Source organism: Eufriesea mexicana, unplaced genomic scaffold (genome assembly GCF_001483705.2).
Source record: "Eufriesea mexicana isolate 0111107269 unplaced genomic scaffold, ASM148370v2 scaffold15773, whole genome shotgun sequence".
In the NCBI taxonomy this organism is placed as follows: Eukaryota; Metazoa; Arthropoda; class Insecta; order Hymenoptera; family Apidae; genus Eufriesea; species Eufriesea mexicana.
The window spans coordinates 27944-51340 of record NW_016923244.1 but is presented as its reverse complement, the minus strand read 5'-3'; the positions used below and the strand labels follow the sequence as shown (position 1 = coordinate 51340).

General features: G+C 37.1%; 3 protein-coding genes across 5 annotated transcripts in view; 2 read left to right on the top strand and 1 right to left on the bottom strand.

The window, feature by feature from the left end:
- The window catches only part of LOC108554039 (uncharacterized), a 35584-nt gene extending 16159 nt beyond the window's left edge, over positions 1-19425 (top strand). Inside the window, 5 exon segments of the mRNA XM_017909162.1 lie at positions 17768-18037; positions 18139-18607; positions 18757-18863; positions 18973-19085; positions 19180-19425. Coding sequence (XP_017764651.1) covers positions 17768-18037; positions 18139-18607; positions 18757-18863; positions 18973-19085; positions 19180-19425 — 1205 coding nt within the window.
- On the bottom strand, positions 13608-19026 carry mbt (serine/threonine-protein kinase PAK mbt). Of its 2 annotated transcripts, none has more exons than XM_017909169.1 (7): positions 16462-16651; positions 15718-16090; positions 15248-15644; positions 14766-15179; positions 14142-14674; positions 13916-14069; positions 13608-13818 (listed from the first exon to the last, which is right to left on the bottom strand). In XM_017909169.1, exons 2-7 carry the CDS (start codon positions 16080-16082, stop codon positions 13657-13659), a joined length of 2025 nt encoding a protein of 674 aa, XP_017764658.1. In that variant the 5' UTR covers positions 16083-16090; positions 16462-16651; the 3' UTR covers positions 13608-13656. The 2 variants fall into 2 exon arrangements, with proteins under 2 accessions (XP_017764658.1, XP_017764657.1); XM_017909168.1 differs by lacking the exon at positions 16462-16651 and adding an exon at positions 18970-19026 and having other exon boundaries at positions 13657-13818.
- A 924-nt stretch (positions 19426-20349) lies between the features above and the next one.
- Positions 20350-22825, top strand: LOC108554044 (zinc finger protein 569). 2 transcript variants are annotated; one of them, XM_017909170.1, is made up of 4 exons: positions 20350-20558; positions 20843-20920; positions 20999-21142; positions 21219-22825. In XM_017909170.1, the coding sequence occupies exons 2-4, from the start codon at positions 20858-20860 to the stop codon at positions 22740-22742; spliced, it is 1731 nt and encodes a 576-aa protein (XP_017764659.1). In that variant the 5' UTR covers positions 20350-20558; positions 20843-20857; the 3' UTR covers positions 22743-22825. The 2 variants fall into 2 exon arrangements, with proteins under 2 accessions (XP_017764659.1, XP_017764660.1); XM_017909171.1 differs by lacking the exon at positions 20350-20558 and adding an exon at positions 20669-20750.
- The last annotated feature ends 572 nt before the right edge of the window (positions 22826-23397 follow it).

Genomic DNA, 23397 nt, shown 5'->3' with positions numbered 1-23397 from the left:
GGGAGAGGGAGAGGGAGAGGGAGAGAGAGAGAGAGAGAGAGAGAGAGAGAGAGAGAGAGAGAGAGAAGCGACTGAAGGAGACTGAAATTTCGAATGAGATTAAGATACCATGAAAAAAAAAAGAAAGGAGGCAGGAAGGAAAGGTGAGTATGCGTGAAAAATAATGAATGGTGGTTCGAGAGAGGAATGTTGCGTAGTCAATGGTAAGTAAAATGCACGTGTGGTTAAAAGTCGCAACGATGACGATAGCAATGACGAATGGTGGTCGTGATGGTGGGCACGGCGCGCCACGGCGCCAGCGTCACAAGAGCCTCCCATGGTGTGGCCCTAATTTTCTAATCATTTAACGCACAGTGGCAGATTTTAAAGAATCGAAGCTAAAGTGCCTGGTTTTGGGGACAGACGGCTTATCGGTAACGAGATATTTAAAGAAAGTCTCAATGTGTGCGTTTAATACCTACTTTCAAAATAGGTAGTATACAAAATGGGATGATACTTATCGTAGAAACACGGGAAACGTAAGAATCGTAGGTATCCCATGTGCAGCGAATTAACACTTTGGTGCAACACCTACACGATGTTTCATTAGGCGGGATACTGAAATAAGCAGTTGTTTAGTTGTATACGATATGTCGTCAATAGCACGAGAAAGATCGACGAAGCAGTTCTTTCGGAACCATTCGAAAGGAATAGTGGAGTGGTCTGTTAGACGTATCCAAAGTGTCTTTCAGAAAATGGCGCGTAAGAGTAAAGTTTAGTAATACAGTGCAAAATGAAATTCGAGTCGTCTATCTCGCATTTATTGCACGATAATGATATTTGCTGCCTGGCTGAAAACGTTTTTGATTCGTTATAATTAACTGCAACAGAAGAATCGAAATTAGAAATAACAAGAACCATATTGCATGCTATGCTATATTGCATAAATAGATTAACCGCGCAGAACATAGTATCATCGTGAGAGGAATACAATGGAAACATCACGATGCGTCCACAATGAAAATGTTTGAAATTATTTCCGTTTACAATCTTATGGACGACGAAGAACTAGAATTCCAAAACGAAGAAATGGATTCACCTCAACTACTACCAAATTTTGCGATAACAAAATCATCGTCAAGTGCCCCAGTGATGGTCTTGATTTGAAAGAAGGCATTCGTGTCCTACTATCGATCGAAATTAAAGTAGTTTCTCTTTCTAGGATACATCCAAAATAAAGTATCGAATCATTACAGTCACTAAAAGCAGTAAATTTTCGAAATCAAAGCAGCAACTCTCAGTGGTAGAAGCGAATAGAAAATGGTGAAACGATAACAGATAAATGACGAGAATAGATACTTTTCTCGACAAGTGAAAAATTATATACATGGAATACAAAATTATTTTATTTCGCGAGATCAGAATTTAATTACGAGAGAAGATACCGTAAAAATTGAATTCCTAGACCATAACCAATTGCAAGCACCGATTTGTAGCCATTAAGTGTGTCATATAATACATACATACATATATATATATCGCGTATTTATATGTAAGTATTCGTTTCTTATGAGGAATATACAGATATGCTTGGTATGCATCACGATTAAGAGACGGACAATCGATCCCATTTCGTGAATGCGAACCAGGCAGCATTTCCAGTAGAAATAAATAAAAAATTATGTAGCTGTCGGACGGGAACATTCATTCGCTGCACACGTGGGGTGCCTTCAATTTTTACATTTTCTGTTCGTTTATGACAATCATCGCCCCAGCTCGTACAGTACCTGTTTCGAAAGTAGGAATTAAATGCATGGATTAAAAAAATATTTAAAGGCTAGTTGTTATTTAGTATATTATTTAAACGCGCATACAGTTAGAAAGATAGAAAAAAGGGGAAAAAAATTCTGCGAAAAGAAAATGTTCGGCAAGATTTGAACCCAAGTCGCAGCGTTTATAGGCGGACGATTTACCGACTACGCTACAGTCGATCGTGGTACACGCGATTCTACGCAAAGAAACGCAAATAAAGGTTTTAATGTCTCGTTATCGGTAAATTGTCTGCCCTTAAAACCGGGTACCATTAGCTTTGGTTGCTGAAAATCTGCCACTGTACGAAAAATGATTAAAAAAATTAGTTTCACGGCGTGTCACCTCTTCTTGTCAGTGCCGGCCCCCCAGCACAGACGACGCCGGCGGCAGCGGCGGCGGCGGCATGTACAGTGGAACTTTCCAGAAGCTCGGGAGGGGAGAAAGAGCGAGGCGGTGAGAGTACGAAATCGTGGAAATAAACACGAGTAGAAGAGAGACAGAAGAGGCCGAAAAAGAACGAAAGGACACGAACGGCTGACATGGTTAGGCGAAAACGAGCCGGCGGAGAACGGTCGGTTCGTTGATTGCGAGCGGCCGAATGCGCGTTACGTGAGAGATAGCGTACGTCTCTTACCTTCGTTCTTGAAAAAGGCACTAGGCACAGAGGCCATGGCTGCATCATCTGTCTCCTTTGGGAATTGGACATTTCGAAGGCACGCGTCTCAAAATGCTCGTATCCTGTTAACGTTGCGTATCGTGTGGCTGGGTCGGAATTGGCCTCTCGCGTCACGTGGATCCTTGCACGTTCAACCCACGACCAGATTTTCTTCCAACTCCCTTATCGACTTTCTTCTCTCTTCGTCCTTTGCTACCTCTCCGTCGTTGCCCGATACCAAGATTTCCTTTGTATCGCGTAAAATGGTATTTTTTTCCTTCCCCGTGAGACTTCTCGAGATCGATTGTGAATGGCAATCACGTTTTCAGTGCAGTCGGTAATGTCACGAAGTCGCGTGAATTCGTAACGCTATTATTCGCGATGGTTTGAACTGAGTGTAATTTCCCACGTTGCGACCTTGGTGCGATTTCAACCTTTGAATAATCGACGTCAGTCACGCAGTCTGCTTTCCAAGTAAATGGAACGCGCGCCCACGAGAGAGAGAGAGAAAGAGGGATAGAAAGAGAGAAAGAGATAGAGGGAAAGAACTTTCTTTTCTCTATCTTTTCTTCCGTTCGTCTGTATCCAACCACCCTTACGAGACTGCGCAGGAAATGGCTGAAGTCTAAATGATGCCGCGTGGACGTTTCAGCGTGTTTCTTAGCTAACTCGAGCCCGAGCCACCACCACTGCTAAAGCGGTACCAGAGCGACGCCACAGCTACCCTCCTGTACACTCTGCTCCTGCAGCTACAGCTGCTGTTCATACAGTGTCTTGCTGTGCTATGCTCTACCGTATCGTGTTTTCTCTCCACTGTTTACCCGTTTGTGCGTGTGCTTTCTATGTTCCTGGTTTCGTTTCGCGCTATTCCTGGTTCATTTACCTCACCTACTGCAGCACGTGTCTCTATGTCCACGATCGAATATCGTTCTCGATTTTGTAATTTCGTGTCGTCTCTATCTCGATAAATATCCGATCGATCCGTTTTCACTACGGCAAATTCTTCGATGTATCGTCCAATTACAACGATTCCTATGTTGATTTTCGATTGCCGGTGCGGTCGTGCGTCGTTTGTCACGTGACACCGTGGTTTGCCTCTAATCGTCTCTTTTCGCTTTTTTTTTTTGAATTCCTGCTACTGGTTTTTGCCGTTCGTAGTTGTCCCGTAAGCTTAGATCGTATAAAATATGAGTGAAATGCACTTTTACGTGTGTTTGGAACTTTGCTAATCAGATCGGGGGGTTTGTCTCTTTTATATAGAGTCCGGTGTGGTCGTAAGCGCCGCCTTCTCTATTGGGGCACCCGCCGCTGGTGGGGACCCGTGCGCCGATCCTACGCTTCCTCTCTCCCTTCCTGTCCACTGGTCGACTGTTTCTTCCCCTCTCTGGCCTCTCACCACGCCGTGTACCGTGTCTCGTCTAGCTGAGTTTTACTCTGTCTCGCCTCATTTTACCTCTCATCTTACCTCACCTGCCCTCTCCCCTTCTCTCACCTCTTCCCTTCTTTCCGCACTTTCCATCTCCGCACCCCGCCCTACCTCTCCCTATCTCCTCGGTATGACCATCCCGCTTCGCGCCACGTCTCACTTCCCCTCCAGTCGCGTCGGCTTCCTTCAGTCGGCTACATCTCTCCTTTTTCTGGGTGAGGTGCGTCAACTCTGGGTGTAATCGCGCTGCCACGCGTCGTCCCGCGGCGTCTCGCGGCGTGTCGCGGCGTGTTGCACGAATTTGACGCAAATTGCAAACGTGACACACGCAGAACAACAACGCGTTTCTCCGTTAGCATTTATACGTTCCGTTATAATCAATTAATCCCGCATTTCGCTTTCCGCTTTCTTTTTCTTCGCTTCTTTTTGCCTCCTTGGTTTCCATTGCAATCGATTCGATTCGCGTCCGTTCTTCTAATCGCCACCTATCACTATTAACATTCGGTGCTTCTTCGCGGACGCGCAAATCTTGTCTATCGCTGCAGAAAACGGATGATGAAACGAATAGTAAGAAACGAAATCGGAACGTCGGGTTTCTCCGACGATCCGACTACGACATTAATATCGTCTGGTCTTTTCACGGAAGGTTCCAGTCGTTCGACCTCGTTCGTTCGCGACCGTATACAGTCGCCCTCGATCCTGGCCATGCGTACGTGTTACTATACGTCTCATCTCTCGCCTTTTTTTCTTCTCCTTTGCTTCTTGTACCATCAACCATAAAGATTTCCATTCTTTCATGCTCCCCATACTAGCAATTTCGTTCCCGGAAATCGTATTTTCCATGTACGATATGATGATATTCCAACGTTTGCTCGTATACGAATCAACGATAGCGCCGAGAAAAAGGGTAATCGGTTTCCTTCGCGTTGCTTCTTTTCCTTTTTTCATTTTCTTGTTACCAATCATCTCCGACTAATATGCGGCAAAGGAAAATCGGTCGATCGAGACTCGCGCCAATTGTCCGAGTTAACTAAAGTAGAAGAGCGCCGAGAAAGTGAAACACGAGTCCCAAAACTTAGGATATTCTGTTGGCATCCGTGCTTCGTCTCTACGCAGTTCGTGAAACATCCTTGATTGAAATACAAAAACAGTGAAAGATCCGTAATGAAATTCACTAGCGATCAACGTCGTGTTTGTTTCGATGCATTTGCGATCTTGAACTTTACATTGGTATTCAGAACGCCTTTTAAAATGATATCAAAACATCGTTAAATGCGATTCTTTGCATACATATGTATAAAGCTTGCGTAATGCGATATAACGTAATACATATGTATATTTCGAAGGTAACTTATTAAACGTCGTTGAATTATCAAACAAACGATAGTCTATTAACCCACCGTCGAACGTGATGGTCGATGACGAGGAATCCACGAGGACGCCATTTTTCGTTTATTTCCTTCGTGCTTTGCCAGTTTCGGCTTTTTTTCTTACTAACACTCTTGTAACAACCCTGTCGTAAAGAAAAGAAACCATGTTGGTTAATAAGAACGTAAATAAAACCGTGGGTCCCCGGGACTCGGTCGAGCCGTACAGACCACCAAAGGATTCCATTCTTTTATTAAACTTTTTGGCTACAATCCATTGACCAGTCCCTTTGTTGCTTTGTATTTGCTTCCTTGAGAAATGTGATTTTGAAGAATCGTGATCGTTATTTATTCGTTATTTATTCATTATTTATTCGAGACGTTACGCGATGTCTGCTTATAAATCCTTCCCTTGTTTTAAGTCCCTTGATTTGGATCTTTGATGTAGAGGAAGGCAAGCAGTATCGGTCATACAATAGTACCGACAATTGTCGATTTTCCAATCACGATCTGTCATGAATCCGATGCCACGAATGTCGGAAACCGATATGAAATGTGACGAAATTTCCATAGGATTCGAAATATAATTTTTCCTCGAAATTATGCGGGAATTCGGGGAAAATCCTTCGGTCTTCTGTCCATTTAGGAATGTGTAGATAATAATGATAGAATGCACGTTCACCATTCCCGAGAACTGGTTATCAATTTGCGGCTAATCGGCAAAGGAATATGACGTTTAAATTATAAATTCCATGAAGCTAATAGTGCGAATTAAATATCTCAAAATTTGTCTTCTCACCGTGGAAAAATGATCAGTAAAGAGTATATAGAATATCGATATGCTTGTAAGATACCTCCAAGGGGATAATTGTACGAGTGAAACTAAACGCAGTAGTTGCTATACAAAAATGTTAACCGAAGCTCATCTACCATGTGACGAACGATTCGAGTTTACGTTAGACGAAGAAAGATAGAAATGTGTATACAGTGGCGGGAACTTCAAAGAAGTGGTAAAAGCCGAGTATAGCCGAAACCGTGTATTTCGAAATCGTGTAAATACTCGAAGGAAAAACTGTAGTTGGAAAGGAGGACGGAAAGCTCGCGAGGGTAAGAGCGTGGAAGAAAAAGATCTCTTGCTTGGTTGTTTCGTCAGAAAAGTGCAACATCTGGCTGAGATTTCGTTATTGAGTTCGAAAGCAGAGTTAACATCGCGAATATCTCGATACGTCGATTCCTTTCTCTTCTCTGCGTTTTTCCAATGATCAGAGTTCTTCTACAATTTATTATCACGCATCGTTAACATCACGGAACACGGTCAACTCATTGATCGATAGGGGTTAATCGATGAAGCGAATTATTGGTATTGTATCGAAGGAAAAATACCTGGTAGCTTTAACGATCGATAAAAATTCATGAATAAAAAACGAACAGAATAAGACGAATCGAGCCTAACTGCAAAAAAAGAAAAGATCGATTAATATATTCTCAAATACCGATCGTCTGTTCGTTAACTTTTACAATCTATATACTATCATATAGTACATAGTACATCGATGTTTGTTTGTCAAATCGTTTCAGATTTCAATCTCGTGTTTTACTCGAAAAGGCGGAAATTGCGAATATGCCGATTGATCGATCGATCGGTTATAATCATCTATCGAAACATGTTTGCGTCTCGTATAAAGCGAAAGGCGTTTCGTTTTAAAATGTTGCTCCTATCGCGTAAGTATATAAACATGTGTATGTTTTCTATGTTATGAAACGTAGAAACAGAAAAAAAAAAAAAGAAAACGTGACGGGTGTAGTAATAAAAAAAAAAAAGAAAAAGAAAAAACGGGAAGGAGAAAAACAAGCGAACGTTTGAATTATCGCGTAAACTTTTAAACGCAAAAGTGCTTAAAATCATTTCGAATGCAGATACGTAGGAGATACAGCGTGATCATGCGCGATTTAACAGCGTGCGCAAACATCGTAGAGGAATATTAACACGCGCACGCCATTCAATCGTACTTGCTGCCCCGCCAACAACGTCTACCAGGCGGACACACGTGACGAAGAAGCGTTCTCTAATTCTACGCTTCTTTCGTTTAATCTCAATGTACGTTCCTCGACCGTCGATCCTTCGCTGATGCTTCTCGAATCTCGAACCGACGCGCCTAATTAATCTAAGGTTTTGCATTCGTTTTGACGTTTCGAACGGCGTTGATCAAACAAATGAATCAACTAAACGATCGGCGCACGCAGCATCCATCGATCCTTTATTGGCTGTCGGATCTCGAGAAGATATATCAGTAGGGCGCGTTCTTCGAACATTCGAGAAACTCGTTAGAGAATCGATGTGATTGATGCCGTCAAACTAGAAGCGTAGCTCGATAGCAATCGCAATCGCAATCTCATCGCGCGTTAACGCGTGCGATCTTCGAATTTCCGAGTCTAAAAGCGGATCGTTATCGAGCATGCGTTATCGAGAATGGCCTGCTCGATAAATTATTTTCTCCAACTATGCGCCAATGAATACGATTACTCCTTAGAACTTCCAATCTACTCCAAATACCGCCGCATCGATTAATTACACTGTTAGGAAAGTTACCGTTGTGTTGCTGGCGACCGATTGCTGGCGATTTGGGTTAATGGCAGGATCGAGTACGTAGACAAAGTCGGTGGTCGGATGATTGCATCGAAACGAGTCAATTCGTTGTACCGCGACTACGTAAAAGATACGTTTCGGTTAAATCGCGTGTGTCGATTACGTAGTCGGTGAGAACAAGAAAGTAAAGGAGAAAGAACGCGTGGTGTAAGAGTAAAAGCAGCCCATGCACGATGCTCGACGCCCTGCCCGCCTGAGCTTCAGGGGCACGGCTGACACGTCCATCCGAGTGTCCCCCAGTGCGGACCTACGTGAAGCAGTTTCGGAGAATCTTCGTCGAGGAGCAACCGACTAACCGTCGTTTCTTTGAAATCGTTCCATGCGTCATATCTGCAACGCTTAATTATCAATCACCGATCGTCGCTACACCGCGTTTAATTTCCTTCCATCTTCTTCTCGAGGTAAAAACATTCAACCTGTAAACGATAAAATCTCCCATATTTCGTATCCGGATGTTTTTCTCCGTACCTGCATTCGTATTGATTTATTAATAATTATTTCTAACAAACATACCCGTACGTCCATCCATTAGATAAGACGATGAAATTTTACCAGATATCTACCTCGTATATCCGAGACAGCAGTGGCCAACTGAGACGATATCGATGATACCGATGTCGACTGGTCAGTGAATCGGTTTCTCGTTCGAAAATTACCGCATAACATTTTCATTATTACCGTTATGCGATTGTTATCCTAGCTATAGATTTCAAACTTCTCTCGCTACGATATACTTACATACATTTACATACATATACGGCAAATTTGTTTCATTTTCTATCACTGTCCGTTTATTAATTTCCAGATGCGTGCCTGCGATGTCAAGCGGAAAGCAAAAAGGACGACAGCCGACAAGATTGCGTCGTTGTCTGGGGAGAATGTAATCATTCGTTTCATTATTGCTGTATGTCTCTTTGGGTGCAACAAAATAATCGTTGTCCATTATGCCAACAAGAATGGTCCATTCAACGAATGGGAAAATAATCAAACCGATCAAGCGAAACGTTAATCGTTGTGTCTTTTTTCCCTTTATCCCTTGTTCACTTTCTCCCCATCTCCACCCTATTTCTCTGCCATACTGCCAAACGTTCTCTACGTTTTATTCCATCCGTTTTCTTCCATTGTTCCTTCTTCCCGCATTCCTTTTCGTCTTTTCTCTAACTCTTCAACGTACGCGTTCTAAAATTTGAATTACGGAGCCCGTGAATCGTCCTATGCCCCGATGATCGACCCAACGTGTACATAGAATTGCATCGTGTTCAGCTTCCAACTCCGAAATTATTTCGATATTTTGCAGTATTGCGAAAAAATCTTCCGTGATCTAGCAAAAGAATATCGTCTAATTATAATCTGAATTATCAATTTTTAATATTACTATCGCGAAGCAGCTTTTGCGACTATGCTGTCGCGACAGTTAAATGAAAACAAAGCTTAAGCAATATCGTAAATTGCATATCGTTTAATTAAAGTACCCAAGTACAAAGTACACTCCGTTTGGACCTGGCATTGTCGCAAGATAGATAGCGTGATCGGAATTATTACGTTTGGAGTTATTTTATTATATCATAGATAAGATCAAACTGTCGGTGGATATTGAAAGAAAAATGTTCATTATACACACACACACACACACACACATGCATTCGTGCACATGTTTCGTCATGGAGTCATGATTTTCTTGATTCTATCGTTTAGATTATTTTTAAAACGCTTGTGTCGCGTACGTGGAATCTGCCTCGAGTCGATAAGTTCGCAGATGTCTTTATCTCCCTATTTCCTGTTATTTTTTATCGAAACGAAAGGAGATTAATGAATTACTAGTATAAGATGGTTGAATAAGATTTTAGCATTCGATATTTCGCGATACAACGCGAAGCGGCTTACTACGATTCGGTGCGATACGAGCAGCACGTAATCACGATCAACGCTCGAAGGTCGCGCCTTTCTTCTCTTCTTCGTTCGTAGCCTGTTCGCTTCTACTATCCCCGTCTGGTTTGACTTGAATCTTTCCTTTTTTGTTCCCCTTCCTTCTTGCCGGAGCATTCACCACCGTGTCGATTGTCCTTTCTATCGTTGCACGGCGTAACGTGTCGTCACGAATACGGAGGCTCGTCCGGAGGCTCGACCAATCCAATCGTAGAAGGGTATAACACCGCTTATATTTATGACCTCGTAGCTGCCGCCATCTCCTATCTTTCTTTTTTCTTCCTCTTCTACACCCTCCGCTCCCTCTGCTCCCCTCTCTTCTCTATCCCTTCTCCAAATCCTCGCCACCTCCACGTCTTTCTTCTATCTTTGTCGCGACCTATGTCTATTGCGTACATGTATATCGCTTCTTCTCTTTCCTTTTTCAAATTCTGCTACATACCTCTGTTCTTTACGGAGAACCGTAATTTTCGTTTAATTCAGGAAAATTTCGGTAACGCAATGATGTAATATCGCCATAGATTGTTAGCGTTACTCGAACTTTTTCGCAATTCGATTAAAATTCCTAATCGATCGATCCATTGATTGGTTACGTTAAATGTATTTATAATTATAAATAAAACGCGATGTATCTCCTTGATACGATCTTTCTCTACGTGTCAATCGATATCGTAAGCGTTTATTATCAAAATAATTTTGATTGTTATTTGAAAATTTTGCTATCAATGGTACGAGTACAGTTCTTTTGATTATGATAATTTTTTTGGTGCGCAACCATATTTTATATCGTATTAAATTATACACATGTGATGAAATAACAAAAAAAGAAATAAAATTTTTTGAAAAATAACTTGTGTTAATTTTTCTTATAACCCGATGTACATAGGTATATATGTCGTTGTATTAAAGTTGTGTACCTATGCATACTTGTGGATACTGAAGAGAGAAAGAGAGAGAGAGAGAGAGAGAGAGAGAGAGAGAGAGAGAGAGAGAGAGAGTGAGCGGCGGGAGGAGGGAAGTGAAAACAGTTAGGTATCGATATAGAATGACGCAATCACGCGCAAATTTGTTCGTCACGTTTCTCTTGAAAGGCGGACATGCGACGTCGACTCGAGGTCAACTCAAGTCGAGCCTCCATGGTACTTGTCTTCTCATTGGTTCTATTCCGATAATAATCACGGTATAGTCTAAAGATCTGAACGTATACGCTATAATGTATTGTACTATCATACGAACAATTTACCCTATTAAAAATATCCATGAATTTCTAAACATTGTATTGATAATAATTCCATATTTGACGATAATTACTTGTTTCCTACATTAGAAAACTGCCGTTAATTAATTGTCAAATAATATTCCTCCTTTCGTAATATATAATTTCAATTTATAGCCTTACTGATCCAGGAGTTCGCGTTAAAATACATTTCTTAAACTGAATAGATGTACAGGCGAGAGTAAAAAGCCTGACATGTAGGTATGCGGTTACGCAGCAGCGCGCAGTCACGTAGCAATGTACAAACACGTATGCCCCCTAGACACGAGTATTGGTCGTTTTTCTCTTTCCATCTTCGTATGCCATATAGAACATGCACTATTCGCTAAAGAAGCATTATTCCAAGTAAAGGATTAATTTAATCCAAAAAAATTCCTATTATTTTTCCAATAAATATTTGACACGTGAACCGAGCGATGCGAATTCCCTGTGATGCAATTAATGGAACAATATCGGTTACGCTGAGTAAGAAATGTCAGTGGCGCCAATGACTAAGCATAACGCGAAGGTTACTTCGGTCAAACGGAGGCTCGTCACGTTGCACCAATCAGCTAATGGTATTTCAAAATGTTTTTCTACCCGCTTGGTACATACCTAAAATAATACGACATTAGCGCCTCTCATGATTAAGAGGTAAGATAAATTTGATTTCACTTCACGTATACGGTTTGATATCGTTATACGATTCACTTTTATTAACTTTTCACGTTTCTCGACGCTTCTTACTCGTGATACAAACTTGTTAATCCTTTGGTGTTGCACAAGAATTTAAGGATAAACGTATGCAACGTATTACAATTCAAATTTGTATAAATCAAATTTCTTTCTCCATTTATACAATATGCATTCATTAAGGTATAACGGATTCTAATATGTAGGAAATCTTGAAATTGAAAGTGTACGAAAGTTTTTACTACTGTAAAACTCGATACTTTTGATCCTTCGAAACGATAGTTATAAAAAAAAAATGTATCCTTAATGAAATAAAAAATGTCTAATTCACTCTGTATTACATTTGACTTACACTTTTATAAATGTACTGATACGCGATAAACTTGAATTATTCGGAACAAATTTATTTTTTGCCATTTTATATATCTTTGAGTTTCATTTTAACAGATCGTTCGATATTAATTATCGATAATCAATATTTTGTATGACACAAAGTATTGCTAAGTAATTTTGTGAGACATATAGCGGAAATACAGCGAATGTTTTGTATAATTTTTGTTTCTTAAAAAATATCTGTTTATGAATAGCAGATAAGAGTGACTACATAATTAATGTCATTCTACCACAATCGTTCCTGCTTATATACGTTTTATCTATGTAGTGTTATTCGATAATATCTACATTTTGTAAATATCCTATTGCTATGTGTATCTTAAATTATCGTGATCATAATTCATCTATCTGATCGATGGCCTTTGTCCGTACAAAATTTTGATCTCTTAACCGATCAAAATAAATGGCATTAGATATCATTATGGTTTGTCTTAAGATATCTTAGTATAGGGACACAACTATTGTTCAAAAATTCTCTCTCATTAACTTCACTTGAAATATCTACAGATTCAAAAGCATGTAAACAACTACAGTTGTCTATTAACTTAATACCACTTTTGTTCTAACGCACCTTCGAACTTAGGATATTTTCTTGTTAAATGATTATGTATTAAGAATACTGAATAAAACGCGTTAGATTTAATAACCGTGTAATTTGAACCATTTTATCGCGATTATTTATCATATTATGTTCACAATATCCAATAATAGGACGATCGCGCTACAAATTGCAGTAACTTTCATTCCAGTTGCGTATAGTTATAACGTGCATCAAATAAATTGGAGTAAAAAATCGATGTGTCTTCTTTCCGCTTTAAACTATATTATGGGCCATAAATTGTTGATTTAAGCAATGTGTTAGTTGACACTAGTTATTCTTTTCTTAGAATGCTCAGCGTTAGATTCGTCTTATCGATACTTCTGAATTAAATATGACTGTTGTTACCTTATCAAAAAAAAAAAAAAAAAAAAAAAAATAAAAAAAAAAAAAAAAAAAAAAAAAAAAAAAAGAAAAAAAAATACTTGTACTCTACCAATTAATCGTATCTGTGATTGTCGTTTAAATCAACGAACGGAATGGAATTTGTTTCTATTATCTCGCAAATGGTTTCACAAATAGTGAAATCGACGTCGAAATAAAAAGTGTGAACGGTAGTAGAAGAGCACAAAAACGGTGCTACTTACAAAAGGCACTTGAATGTGTACAATGTTTTGTTAAATAATTCGGTATAAAAAATATCTTCTACAACGCTAATGCCTATCACAGGCAACATAGACACATTTATAATATAACGTTTCTAAGTTAAGGCCACAATGGAATGTAAAATTTTTTTTTAACAATCAAAGGCCACTTAAATGTTCCTAAACTCTACATATTCTAAAATATAACATCTAACAACAAACTAAAAAAACGATCGTAAACACGATTACTTTTGTAATTTATGTCCGTGTTAATGAATCAATTACCACGCTCGTTTTTCTTTTCTTTTTTACACTGACTTGTCAGCAGTTCGTATGTCTGGAACCTCTCATTAATGGAATTAAAATACTTGGACTCTGCGCTTGCCGAAGAAACGGATGTTGTAACAATTCAGTAGCCGTGGCTCTTTGCGCTGGATCACGAACGAGCATTCTTTCCAAAAAACCTTGAAGACGCGGACTAACCTTTATATAGTAACAGCAATAAAGAAAACCATAATTAATCATAATTTGTCCACCTGCTTGTACGGATATGAATGTTTTGTAAAATATTTTAGCTTACTTTATGAGAATTTTTCAGTTTTGGAGGAGGCATATCTCTAATGCGTCTCATAGCCTGTAAAGGAGGTTCATTAAAAAACGGTGGCTCTCCGTCAACCATTTCGATGATCATTATACCTAATGACCAAATGTCTACTTCGGGACCGTATGGCAACCTGGAATAACCAATAAATTGCATGTGTATAAAGAACGATACAATTGCAGAGCAAATAAGAATTATAATTTACCTAGATATAACTTCCGGACTCATCCAATATGGCGTTCCAACAAGAGATTTTCGCCTAGGCAATTCTTGGGATACTTGAGCACAAAAACCAAAGTCGGATAACTTCACCCTACCGTCAGCCGTTAATAGTATAGAATCAGATTTAATGTCCCTATGAATGACACCTTGGGAATGTAAATATGCAAGTGGCTTCAGGCACTGAGAACACACTGTTGCAATCTGACTTTCGTCCATACGAGAATGCGTGACTATGTCCGTAAGCGCTCCACCTTCAAGGTATTCCATCACGACCCATAATTCGTCATCTACTAAAAAACTGTCATACATTTCAACAATGTTCGGGTGGTGATAATCTCTCATGATAACCACTTCATTAAAGAGCAATTCACGCCTTTGCTGTTTTCTCAGATCCATTTTCTTCACTGCCACTTGCCGATTTGTATTTTTTTCAGTCGCTATACATACTGTTCCGGTACTTCCTTCACCGATTTTAAGAAAATTTTCTAAATTTTCTCTTGGATCGCCTCGACTTACCTACAGTATTTAAACGATTAAAACGAATAGAAAGTTTCAAGTATCATATTCCTTTTATATTCGCTTTTGATTCTGATTTCTCTTTTCTTACCACCATCTGTAAAGCCGCTCGAAATTGTTCATGAGTGAGTCTTTGTTCCGCTGTTTGTTTATTCGCCGTATTCGAACTTGAACCGACAGCTAGATTTCCCGAGGACAAAGCACTTTTCATATTTTGATTTTGGTCTGGAGTCGAACTGTTTCCAGAGGACGGTAGATTGGATTTTGACAAGTTATGCATCGATTGAGACGTTTCAATAGGTTTCTTAATATGAGATTGTAAAATGGACGAATTTTCTGGTGTACTATACGCTTGTGAATATTTATTAACATTATGCGTACTCAACTGGCTCAATGGTCGCTGTGAAGCGATAGATCCTACAGGTGAAATTTTAGGTTGTAGCTTATGCAAAAGGGTATTTTGAGTTATTTGTTGATCCCTCGAGGATGCCTCAATACTCGAAGCCTGCAGATAAATAATAATGGTACATATCATTAAAAATGAATAAAACGTAATAACCAAGCATTGCTTACCTGTACATTTCCATTGTATTGACCAGATGTTGCGGTCACCTGTGTATTTAGCCTATGAAACTCAGTATCTACGAGTTGAGGAGTGCTAGGGCTTTGAATAGGACACTGTGGAGTTGTAATAGGACTTAAATTTTGAAAATTTAAAGATAAATTTGGGGCATTCGAATTAACGTGTGTTAAATTAGGAGATGACTGCATATTTGGATTAAGATTTTGAAGATTTGGAATCATATTTTGTGTATTAGGATGTAATCCACTTGCAACATTGGACGAATTCTGTCTCAATTTATCAAGATAATTCTGTTGCTTTCCAAAGTTAGCATATCCCTGTATTTGATTAGCACCAGATGATATTTCTTGACCTTCTGGCACAGATGGTGGCAAATTACTATTATGCCTATAAAATAAAAATATAATATAACACTTGATACTTTAGAGTAATATATTTGTCCAAAATAGAAAAAGAATACCTATAATCCCTTCTAAGTCTGGGTGGACTTGAAGAACGAAGGGAATTAGATCTAGCAACTGTGCTTGTCTTGGGTAATCCATTTTCAGTATTTTTCTCACTGGTAGAAGTTCTTCCTTTTGGATCATTGTGACCTCGAACGATAGTTTTCAAGTCTAAAATTTCTGTGGGTGTAATTTCACTTGGGTCTACCAAAGGTAACGGTCTATTTGTAGATTTTAAAATTTGATTGTTTCCAACGATAGAAGCCCATTGTAATGGAAGTCCAATGAATTTTCCCTCACGTTTATCAAACCCTGTATGTACACGATGTTCAAAATTTGTTGGAGTAGATATTTGTGGTTTCTTTTTCTTCTTGGCAAACATTGCCCTTCCTGTATTGATTATGTTAATATTACAATATTTCAGCCAAATCCAATATCAAATAGAACAATGTTTTAAACGTTTATACATTTTTACATGTTTATATAGAGTGTAGTCTAAGAAATATTTAGTCACGTATCTCACGCGAAGAACAGATTATAGAAAGCAATACATTTGAATCTGTCAATTGAGATTATTGTAAGTACATGATTCTTTACGAATAATTGATATCGTGTATTACCAAATACGCAATACTCGGAAATTATTAAAAAATTAGTATTTATTCCGATTTGGAAAGGAAAAAAGATAATATTCGTATTGCCGCTTAAAATTTAGAGAAAATAATAAAATCGAAGAGAAGCCAAATGACAGTAACGCCTACCAGTACGTGATGCGACCGCCTTAAAATGATTTCTTTAAGTTGTTGGTTAGATCTTCTAGGAATTATTTTCCGTTAACTTTACACCGCTTTGAAAAAATGAAAAACTCAAGATAGTGCCGAAACATAAATGGATTAAGTAATTAAAATAGGTAAATACGGCATTTAGCCTTTCGACAGATCGTTCCCACACCGGCGCTCCGCGCGGAGAGCTTACGAATCTTTCCTGGCATTTGGCTCGTGACAATTTACTCAAATGTGCGTGAGGTAGCACCTGCAATGAGATTACCACAAAGAACGCAATACACAGAAAATTGTGTCGGGAGAAAGCAATTGCCGATCATGATTCAAAAAGAAAGGGTACATCGATTCACGATCATTCCAGTAAACATACACGTTATGATATATAATAAACAAGGAACATGTCATTTTTGCAAGTCGAGTACCCGACAACTTTTGAATTTATGTAAAACATTTGTAAAGGAAATTTTTATTTTCGATAAAGGGGACACGCGTATTCGAATTTTGATAAACGCATATATCCCTTAATTTATTGGATTATCTATTAAAACGATTAAAGTATTAGGTTTAACATCCCTACTATTTTTATATCTCCCTTGCAAATCTACTTTTACCTGAGTTCACATATAAATATACAAATAAAATGAATGATGTATCGAATAAGAATTTAAACAAAATTTTATTGTTTATTACACGGAATGACTTATTTGTATGAAAATAAAATCAAGTATATATGTCTATACATTTTATCGTGCTCGCAGTTTAAATATTAAGGAAGAAAATAGATTTTTAAGTTATACAAGCTTATAGTAAAGAAATAATTTGCGATCGTGACAAAACGTTCAGTTCTTCTCAAATTTGAATCGCTTAAAACAGAAAGAGAGCCCCTACATGATCTGCTCGATCGATTGATCCGAACTTATCGGAATTATTAAAAATGTACAAGAGAAAGGAGAAACTGTTTCCTTTTGTTGCTTTGAAACTTTAGTTGAGAAAATGTTTCATCGCTGTAGTTTCCACTTATTTATCGAAGCAAAACAGTATACGTTAACGAGCAACGATGTTACGAACAAATTTCGCTTCTCACGAGGTGAAAGAAGATAATATAGTAATCATTTTCGAAACTCTTTTATAATGCATGGTTATTATTTCGGGTATTTAACGTTGCGATCGGATGTTCCTGTCACTCGGTAGGTTTATTGTATAATTAGTTGGCATTTTTCAAGCAATATTTTTATTCTTATTCTTAGTTTTAATCGATTTCGTTGCTCTCTTAACACGTCTATAGATTACGAATGGGCAGTAAAATTGAATCGTTTTTTTTTAAATGCAATTTGTCTATGACCTACGGAGGAACACGGCGTAAGAGATAAATTTTTCAAGAAATTACGAATAGTAGCATATTTTATGTTGATAACCTTTGTTTGTATGATTCCTTGCTTTTATGCTTTGTTCAAACAATGCAACACTCTAATGGAGGTGACAGACAATCTTACATATTCTGTTCCCTTGGTGATAACAATGATAAAGTTTATCGTCGTGTCTAGCAAAAAGGAAGGTAAGCTTGCCTGCCTTTTCCCTGGTGAAGGGAAAACAGAGAGAATCAATGTACCACGCTTATAGTGGAGCGCGAATTACCTATCGCTTCTTTCTTTCTAGTTCTCTTGCCGATCGTAAACATGATCGCAGAAGATTGGGCAAAATTGAAAACAGAGTTTGAAAGAGACGTGATGATACGACAAGCAAAAATTGCAAGAAAACTCAACATATTCAGTAATATCATAGTGTTTGTCTTAATATGGTTGCTGATGATTTTACCGAGATTCGGAATCACTATTCGATACGTAAGAAACGGAACTGACGCAAGAAAACTGTTCCCGCTGCCAACTTATTACATTTATGATATGTCTGAAACTCCATATTTTGAGATAATGTACACTGTTCAGTCTACCAGTTTATTAATAGCGTCATTTTGTTATACTGGGGTTGATAATTTTTTTGCAATATTAGTCCTTCATATCTGTGGACAATTGGAAAATCTTCGATCTCATCTCGCAAATATGAAGAAATTTGAAACTTTTAATCGCATTTTAGCGACCACTGTAGAAGATCACATACGGCTTATCAGGTATGTTTTTGTTTAACATTTTTACATTGGTCCGTGCCATTGCCCCCTATTTCTTCTTCCCCTGAAATTCCTCTATGAATAAATCAATATACGCTATTAAGTATGCATGATAGAAAATTGTTCTAATTTTCATAACGATCTAATTACAGAGCGATTGATGTGATCGAAAATACATCAACACTATTATTTTTCGCGATGTCGCTTAATTTTGGTATGTGTACCTGTATCTATGGATTATTACTAATCACTGTAAGTAGAATAATGTTTATTATCACAGATATATTAATGGAATTGACAAAATTTGCGAAACAAATAGCAAAGCTGATAATTATGATCTTTAAATGCTACTTTAATATAAATACCTCTTAAAATTGAGCATTTTTCCGTGTTTCGAATAACTTATTTAACGTGTAACTTTCTGAACACAGTTCTTCACACGGCTTGCTATTTTATGGCTGGACAAATGTTAGTAAGTCGAGTAAGTGTAAATTTCTATTCCATTTTTCTTGACTTTCTTGATTTCTTGCATCGCTTATTTGTGTTCACTTTAAATTTCTTTGCAACACATGTAGGCTGAAAGAGTGCACGATGCTGCATATGATTGCGAGTGGGTAAACCTGAAATCCAAGAAAGCGAAATGCTTGATTATAATCATGGCAATATCAAAAAGACCGCTCTATTTGACCGCGGGAAAATTATTTCCCGTAACGATGTTAGCATTCTGTAACGTAAAATACATTCTTTATCCATTCTTTCTTGCCCCATTTTTCTTTCTTCTATTTGCTTTACTTCTTACCTACCACCATTTCAGATATTGAAAATATCACTCAGTTATATATCCTTCTTACTGACAATGATGAAATAAAATACCGCAATTTCCTTCCCGTACACACATCACGGAAGATGCTTGAACAAAGTCCATTGTATAAAATAAAATACGATTAATTGAGAAAAAAATAAATGTATGTAAAATGCCGTGAGTTTTTAGTTATAGGAAGTATTATTTATGGTAGAAATAAATCAAATAAAATAACGTTATAAATTTTAAATAAATTATTTCTCCTATTTACCTTTATTATATGGATGAGAAAGACACGATATAAATAATAAAAACTCGAGTTTATTATGAAACTCACAATACAAACGCAATAATAATACAATTTGATATAAATTAGAATATAACGAACTAAAGAGGTTCCTTCGATTATTTCCCCAGATCAATAGAAATATCAACAGAAAGTAAAAAAAGAAAACGTTTTTATTTTCAAGAAATTGTTATAGAGTACCCGTCTATGTAACTCTATACCTATGTATTCATTTACAGAATTCTTTTTGGATTAACCTTAAAAAGGATTGCATGATAAATTGGAAAAGAGAAGAATATGTTAAAATATGTAATTAATGGAACAATATTGTTTAAATCATATAAAATATTTGCAAAAAATAACTTGAAATATATAATTTGAAATAAATGTATTTTAATGAATAATTCAAAATTCGTGCGCTGAAGTTAACTCTATATAGCTTTTAATTTTGAAAGATACATTATAAATAAATAGATAGAAGATATCGAAAAAGATGCATTCTGTAATATATTGTTATCGAGCGCGATCATTCAACTTGCAGTTCCGTGTAAAACTTGGTAGATAATGATATGGTCAAGCAACGAATTTACGTATGTACTTACATACATATAATCGTGTAGTAGATGCATGGTATTTATGTAACGTGTGTCTGTCATATGTGGTGGAACGCGCAGTATAGTTCCGTGATATAGAACTAAATCGATCGATCCATCAGATTTAATATTTTCAAGAAAATAGTAGAATATGCGTATAGTTGTTAAAAATAAAAAAAATTTCATACGATAAGACGAAAAACAAGAAGAATAGAAATTAACAGATTTTGATTTGCATGTTCTGCTTCGTGGGTGAAATGTATAATCTCCGCTGTAAGTATAAATATAAAAGGATCATCGTTTATTAGTTTGGTCGTAACAATTAAAGAAACGATTAAATTATCATATGGATAAAAATTTTACGAATAAAATGATTTCATGCATCAAAATCTTCGGATCGACTAAGTTGTTCGTCGTACATTTAAGGTTACATGATTCTATACAGTATTGGCTACATTCAATCTGGTAAAACATGATTTGCGTCTCTTATATTATAATCAGGATACTTGTATATGGAATATGATACGTTTGAATAAATGGATTAATTTCACTTTCAGAATAAATCATAGCAAATGGAAGATTTTAAAGTGAAAGATGAACCGATGGATGCGTTAAACATAGACAGTCAGGTTATGGTAAACGTTTTCTATGAAACAGCAGCACCATACAATACAATGCTTCCACAAGGACTCTAACTTAAACCTTACTTTAAGGACGAAAACATTGTAAGCGTTGTACTTAAGGAAGAACCCGGCGATAGATTTGATCCAGACTACATGGAGGACATCTGCTCTGGGACATTCGAGAAGGTATTTTTACCTATCGAAAATAACGAAGTTGACTTCTCTAATGAAATGGTAAATTTCATACAAAATTGTCAGCGATTGAGTTTTGTTTGTAGAAGAGTCAATCGATCCAACAAAACAATTCTAGGTAAAACTCGAATTGGATGGGGAATCCAGTAGTCATCAAAATTGGACAACACAAATTGCAAACACAAATCTATGTGACAAAGAAGATGGTGCTATGCAAAGGTGCTTAACAAATGCAAACTTTGCTCAAGTGCATGATGCAGAAAAACATTCTGGGTTTTGTCCAAACGGACAGCAACCAAAGTTTTATAAAATACAATGTTCCATTTGCAAAAAATGGTTTTTGAACAATGATTCTATGGTGACTCATCTAAGAATGCACTGTAGTGGAAATCAGTGCGAGGTTTGTCAACAAAATTTCCAGGATAATTCCAGTTTACATGCTCATATGTTAACTCATGTTGGGATGAGTCCATTGGAGTGCAATGTCTGTCAAAAGCGATTTGCTTATAAATGGTGTTTACGTAGTCATATGCAAATGCATGTATTAGAAAAACCATATGACAATGATGCATTACAACAAGCATTTATAAAGAGACCAGATTCTGAGCATGACCAATCAATGAGCACAGAGGAAAGAGTATTTGAATGTGATGTTTGTCATGCAACGTTTAAAGAGAAATCTAGTCTAAATCGGCATGTGCTTACTCATACAGAGGAAAGACCATATAAGTGCGATGTATGTTTTGCAGCATTTAGGGAAAAAGCAAAATTAAATATGCATATGACATTACATGGTGGAAATAAACAGTTCAAATGTACAATGTGTCACAGATCGTTTACACAGAAAACAGCATTAAACAACCATATGTTAGCGCATAGCGGTGAGAAGCCGCACGCGTGTAATATTTGTGAAAAAACGTATAAACGAAAGTCAGAATTAATAAGGCATACAATGGTTCACACAGGTGAAAGACCATATGAGTGTAAAGAATGTCTAATGACTTTTCGAGAGAAGGCAAAATTAAACTCTCATATGCTTGTGCACACAGGTGAAAAACCACACGAGTGTCATATATGTCATAAGGCATGTGCACGTAAATCAGATCTTAATAGCCATATGCTATTACATACTGGGGGTCAATATGATTGTAAAGTTTGCGATAAAATATTTACTCGTAAATCGGATTTGAATCGGCATACTTTGATACATACAGGTGAAAAGCCATTTGCTTGTGAGTTATGTGATATGGCATTTAGAGAAAAAACTAGATTAAATTCTCACATGCTTATACACACTGGTGACAAAAGACATGCTTGTCACATTTGTCAAAAAACGTTTAAAGAGAAGTCCTCGTTGCGGAAACACATGTTGAGTCACACTGGTGATAGACCATATGAATGCTATGTATGTCATAAAGCATTTACTCAAAAAACGACGTTAAATAGTCATATATTGGTACACGCGGGAGAACGACCATACGAGTGTAGTGCATGTCAGAAAATATTTAAGGATAAAGCGACACTAAAAAAACATTTATCCGTGCACATAAACGAAAAAACTCACGAATGCCTAATTTGTTTAAAAAAGTTTGCACATAAAGCTGCATTAAATAGTCATTTGTCGACAAATCATACATCCTAATCGGGGGATCTAGTCTATTATATTTCGGCTTTTAGTTTCTTTTTATTAAGCACTGTTCGTCTATAGCTGCGTAAAGATGATTATGTCTGTCTACATCTGTTTTATATGCTCACTGATCCAAATGATCATATTCTTTTCTGTATATCTTTACGTATAATAAATTAATTTCTAATTAATTTTTTATAGTTTCTCTTTTGATACCTATATACGAACAAGAAAATTTCTTTTAAATTTATACCTTTTGCAATATAAAAGCAAGTGTTTAAAAAATTGCATTAATTATTACATTTTCTCATCAATTTGGTGCTTTTTATGATTATGTTTATTAATATACTGATAATTATAGTAAATACAACGTGAAAATAATTTAAAAATTTTTTCTTTTCAATTCCATAAATTTTTATGCGCGTACGAATCGAAGAATGTCGTTCCTTGTAACATATTTTTGGTGATAAGAAATGACCCTACTTATACCGTTAAAAAAATTCCCTAGCATAATATTGTCTTCTTTTTAAGTTTACTTAAGAAGGAAACTGGATAACGTTTAAGATTGAATAAAGTGCATTATGGTTACTGGCTTATATCTATATATTTAATTTTCCTTTTTCGCAATATGTTTTCATGTAAGATTTTTACACAGGTTGATTATTATAAT

Bases quoted from the DNA above. Each gene is read 5' to 3' on its own strand.
- LOC108554044 (XM_017909170.1), top strand. From the start codon at position 20,858: ATGGAAGATTTTAAAGTGAAAGATGAACCGATGGATGCGTTAAACATA. The intron at 20,921-20,998 runs GTAAACGTTTTC...CCTTACTTTAAG, and splicing joins ACATAGACAGTCAGGTTATG to GACGAAAACATTGTAAGCGT. The intron at 21,143-21,218 runs GTAAATTTCATA...AAACAATTCTAG, and splicing joins TTGACTTCTCTAATGAAATG to GTAAAACTCGAATTGGATGG.
- mbt (XM_017909168.1), bottom strand. From the start codon at position 16,082: ATGTTTGCCAAGAAGAAAAAGAAACCACAAATATCTACTCCAACAAAT. The intron at 15,645-15,717 runs GTATTCTTTTTC...TTTATTTTATAG, and splicing joins AGACTTAGAAGGGATTATAG to GCATAATAGTAATTTGCCAC. The intron at 14,070-14,141 runs GTAAATTATAAT...TGGTTATTCCAG, and splicing joins AGTCCGGAAGTTATATCTAG to GTTGCCATACGGTCCCGAAG.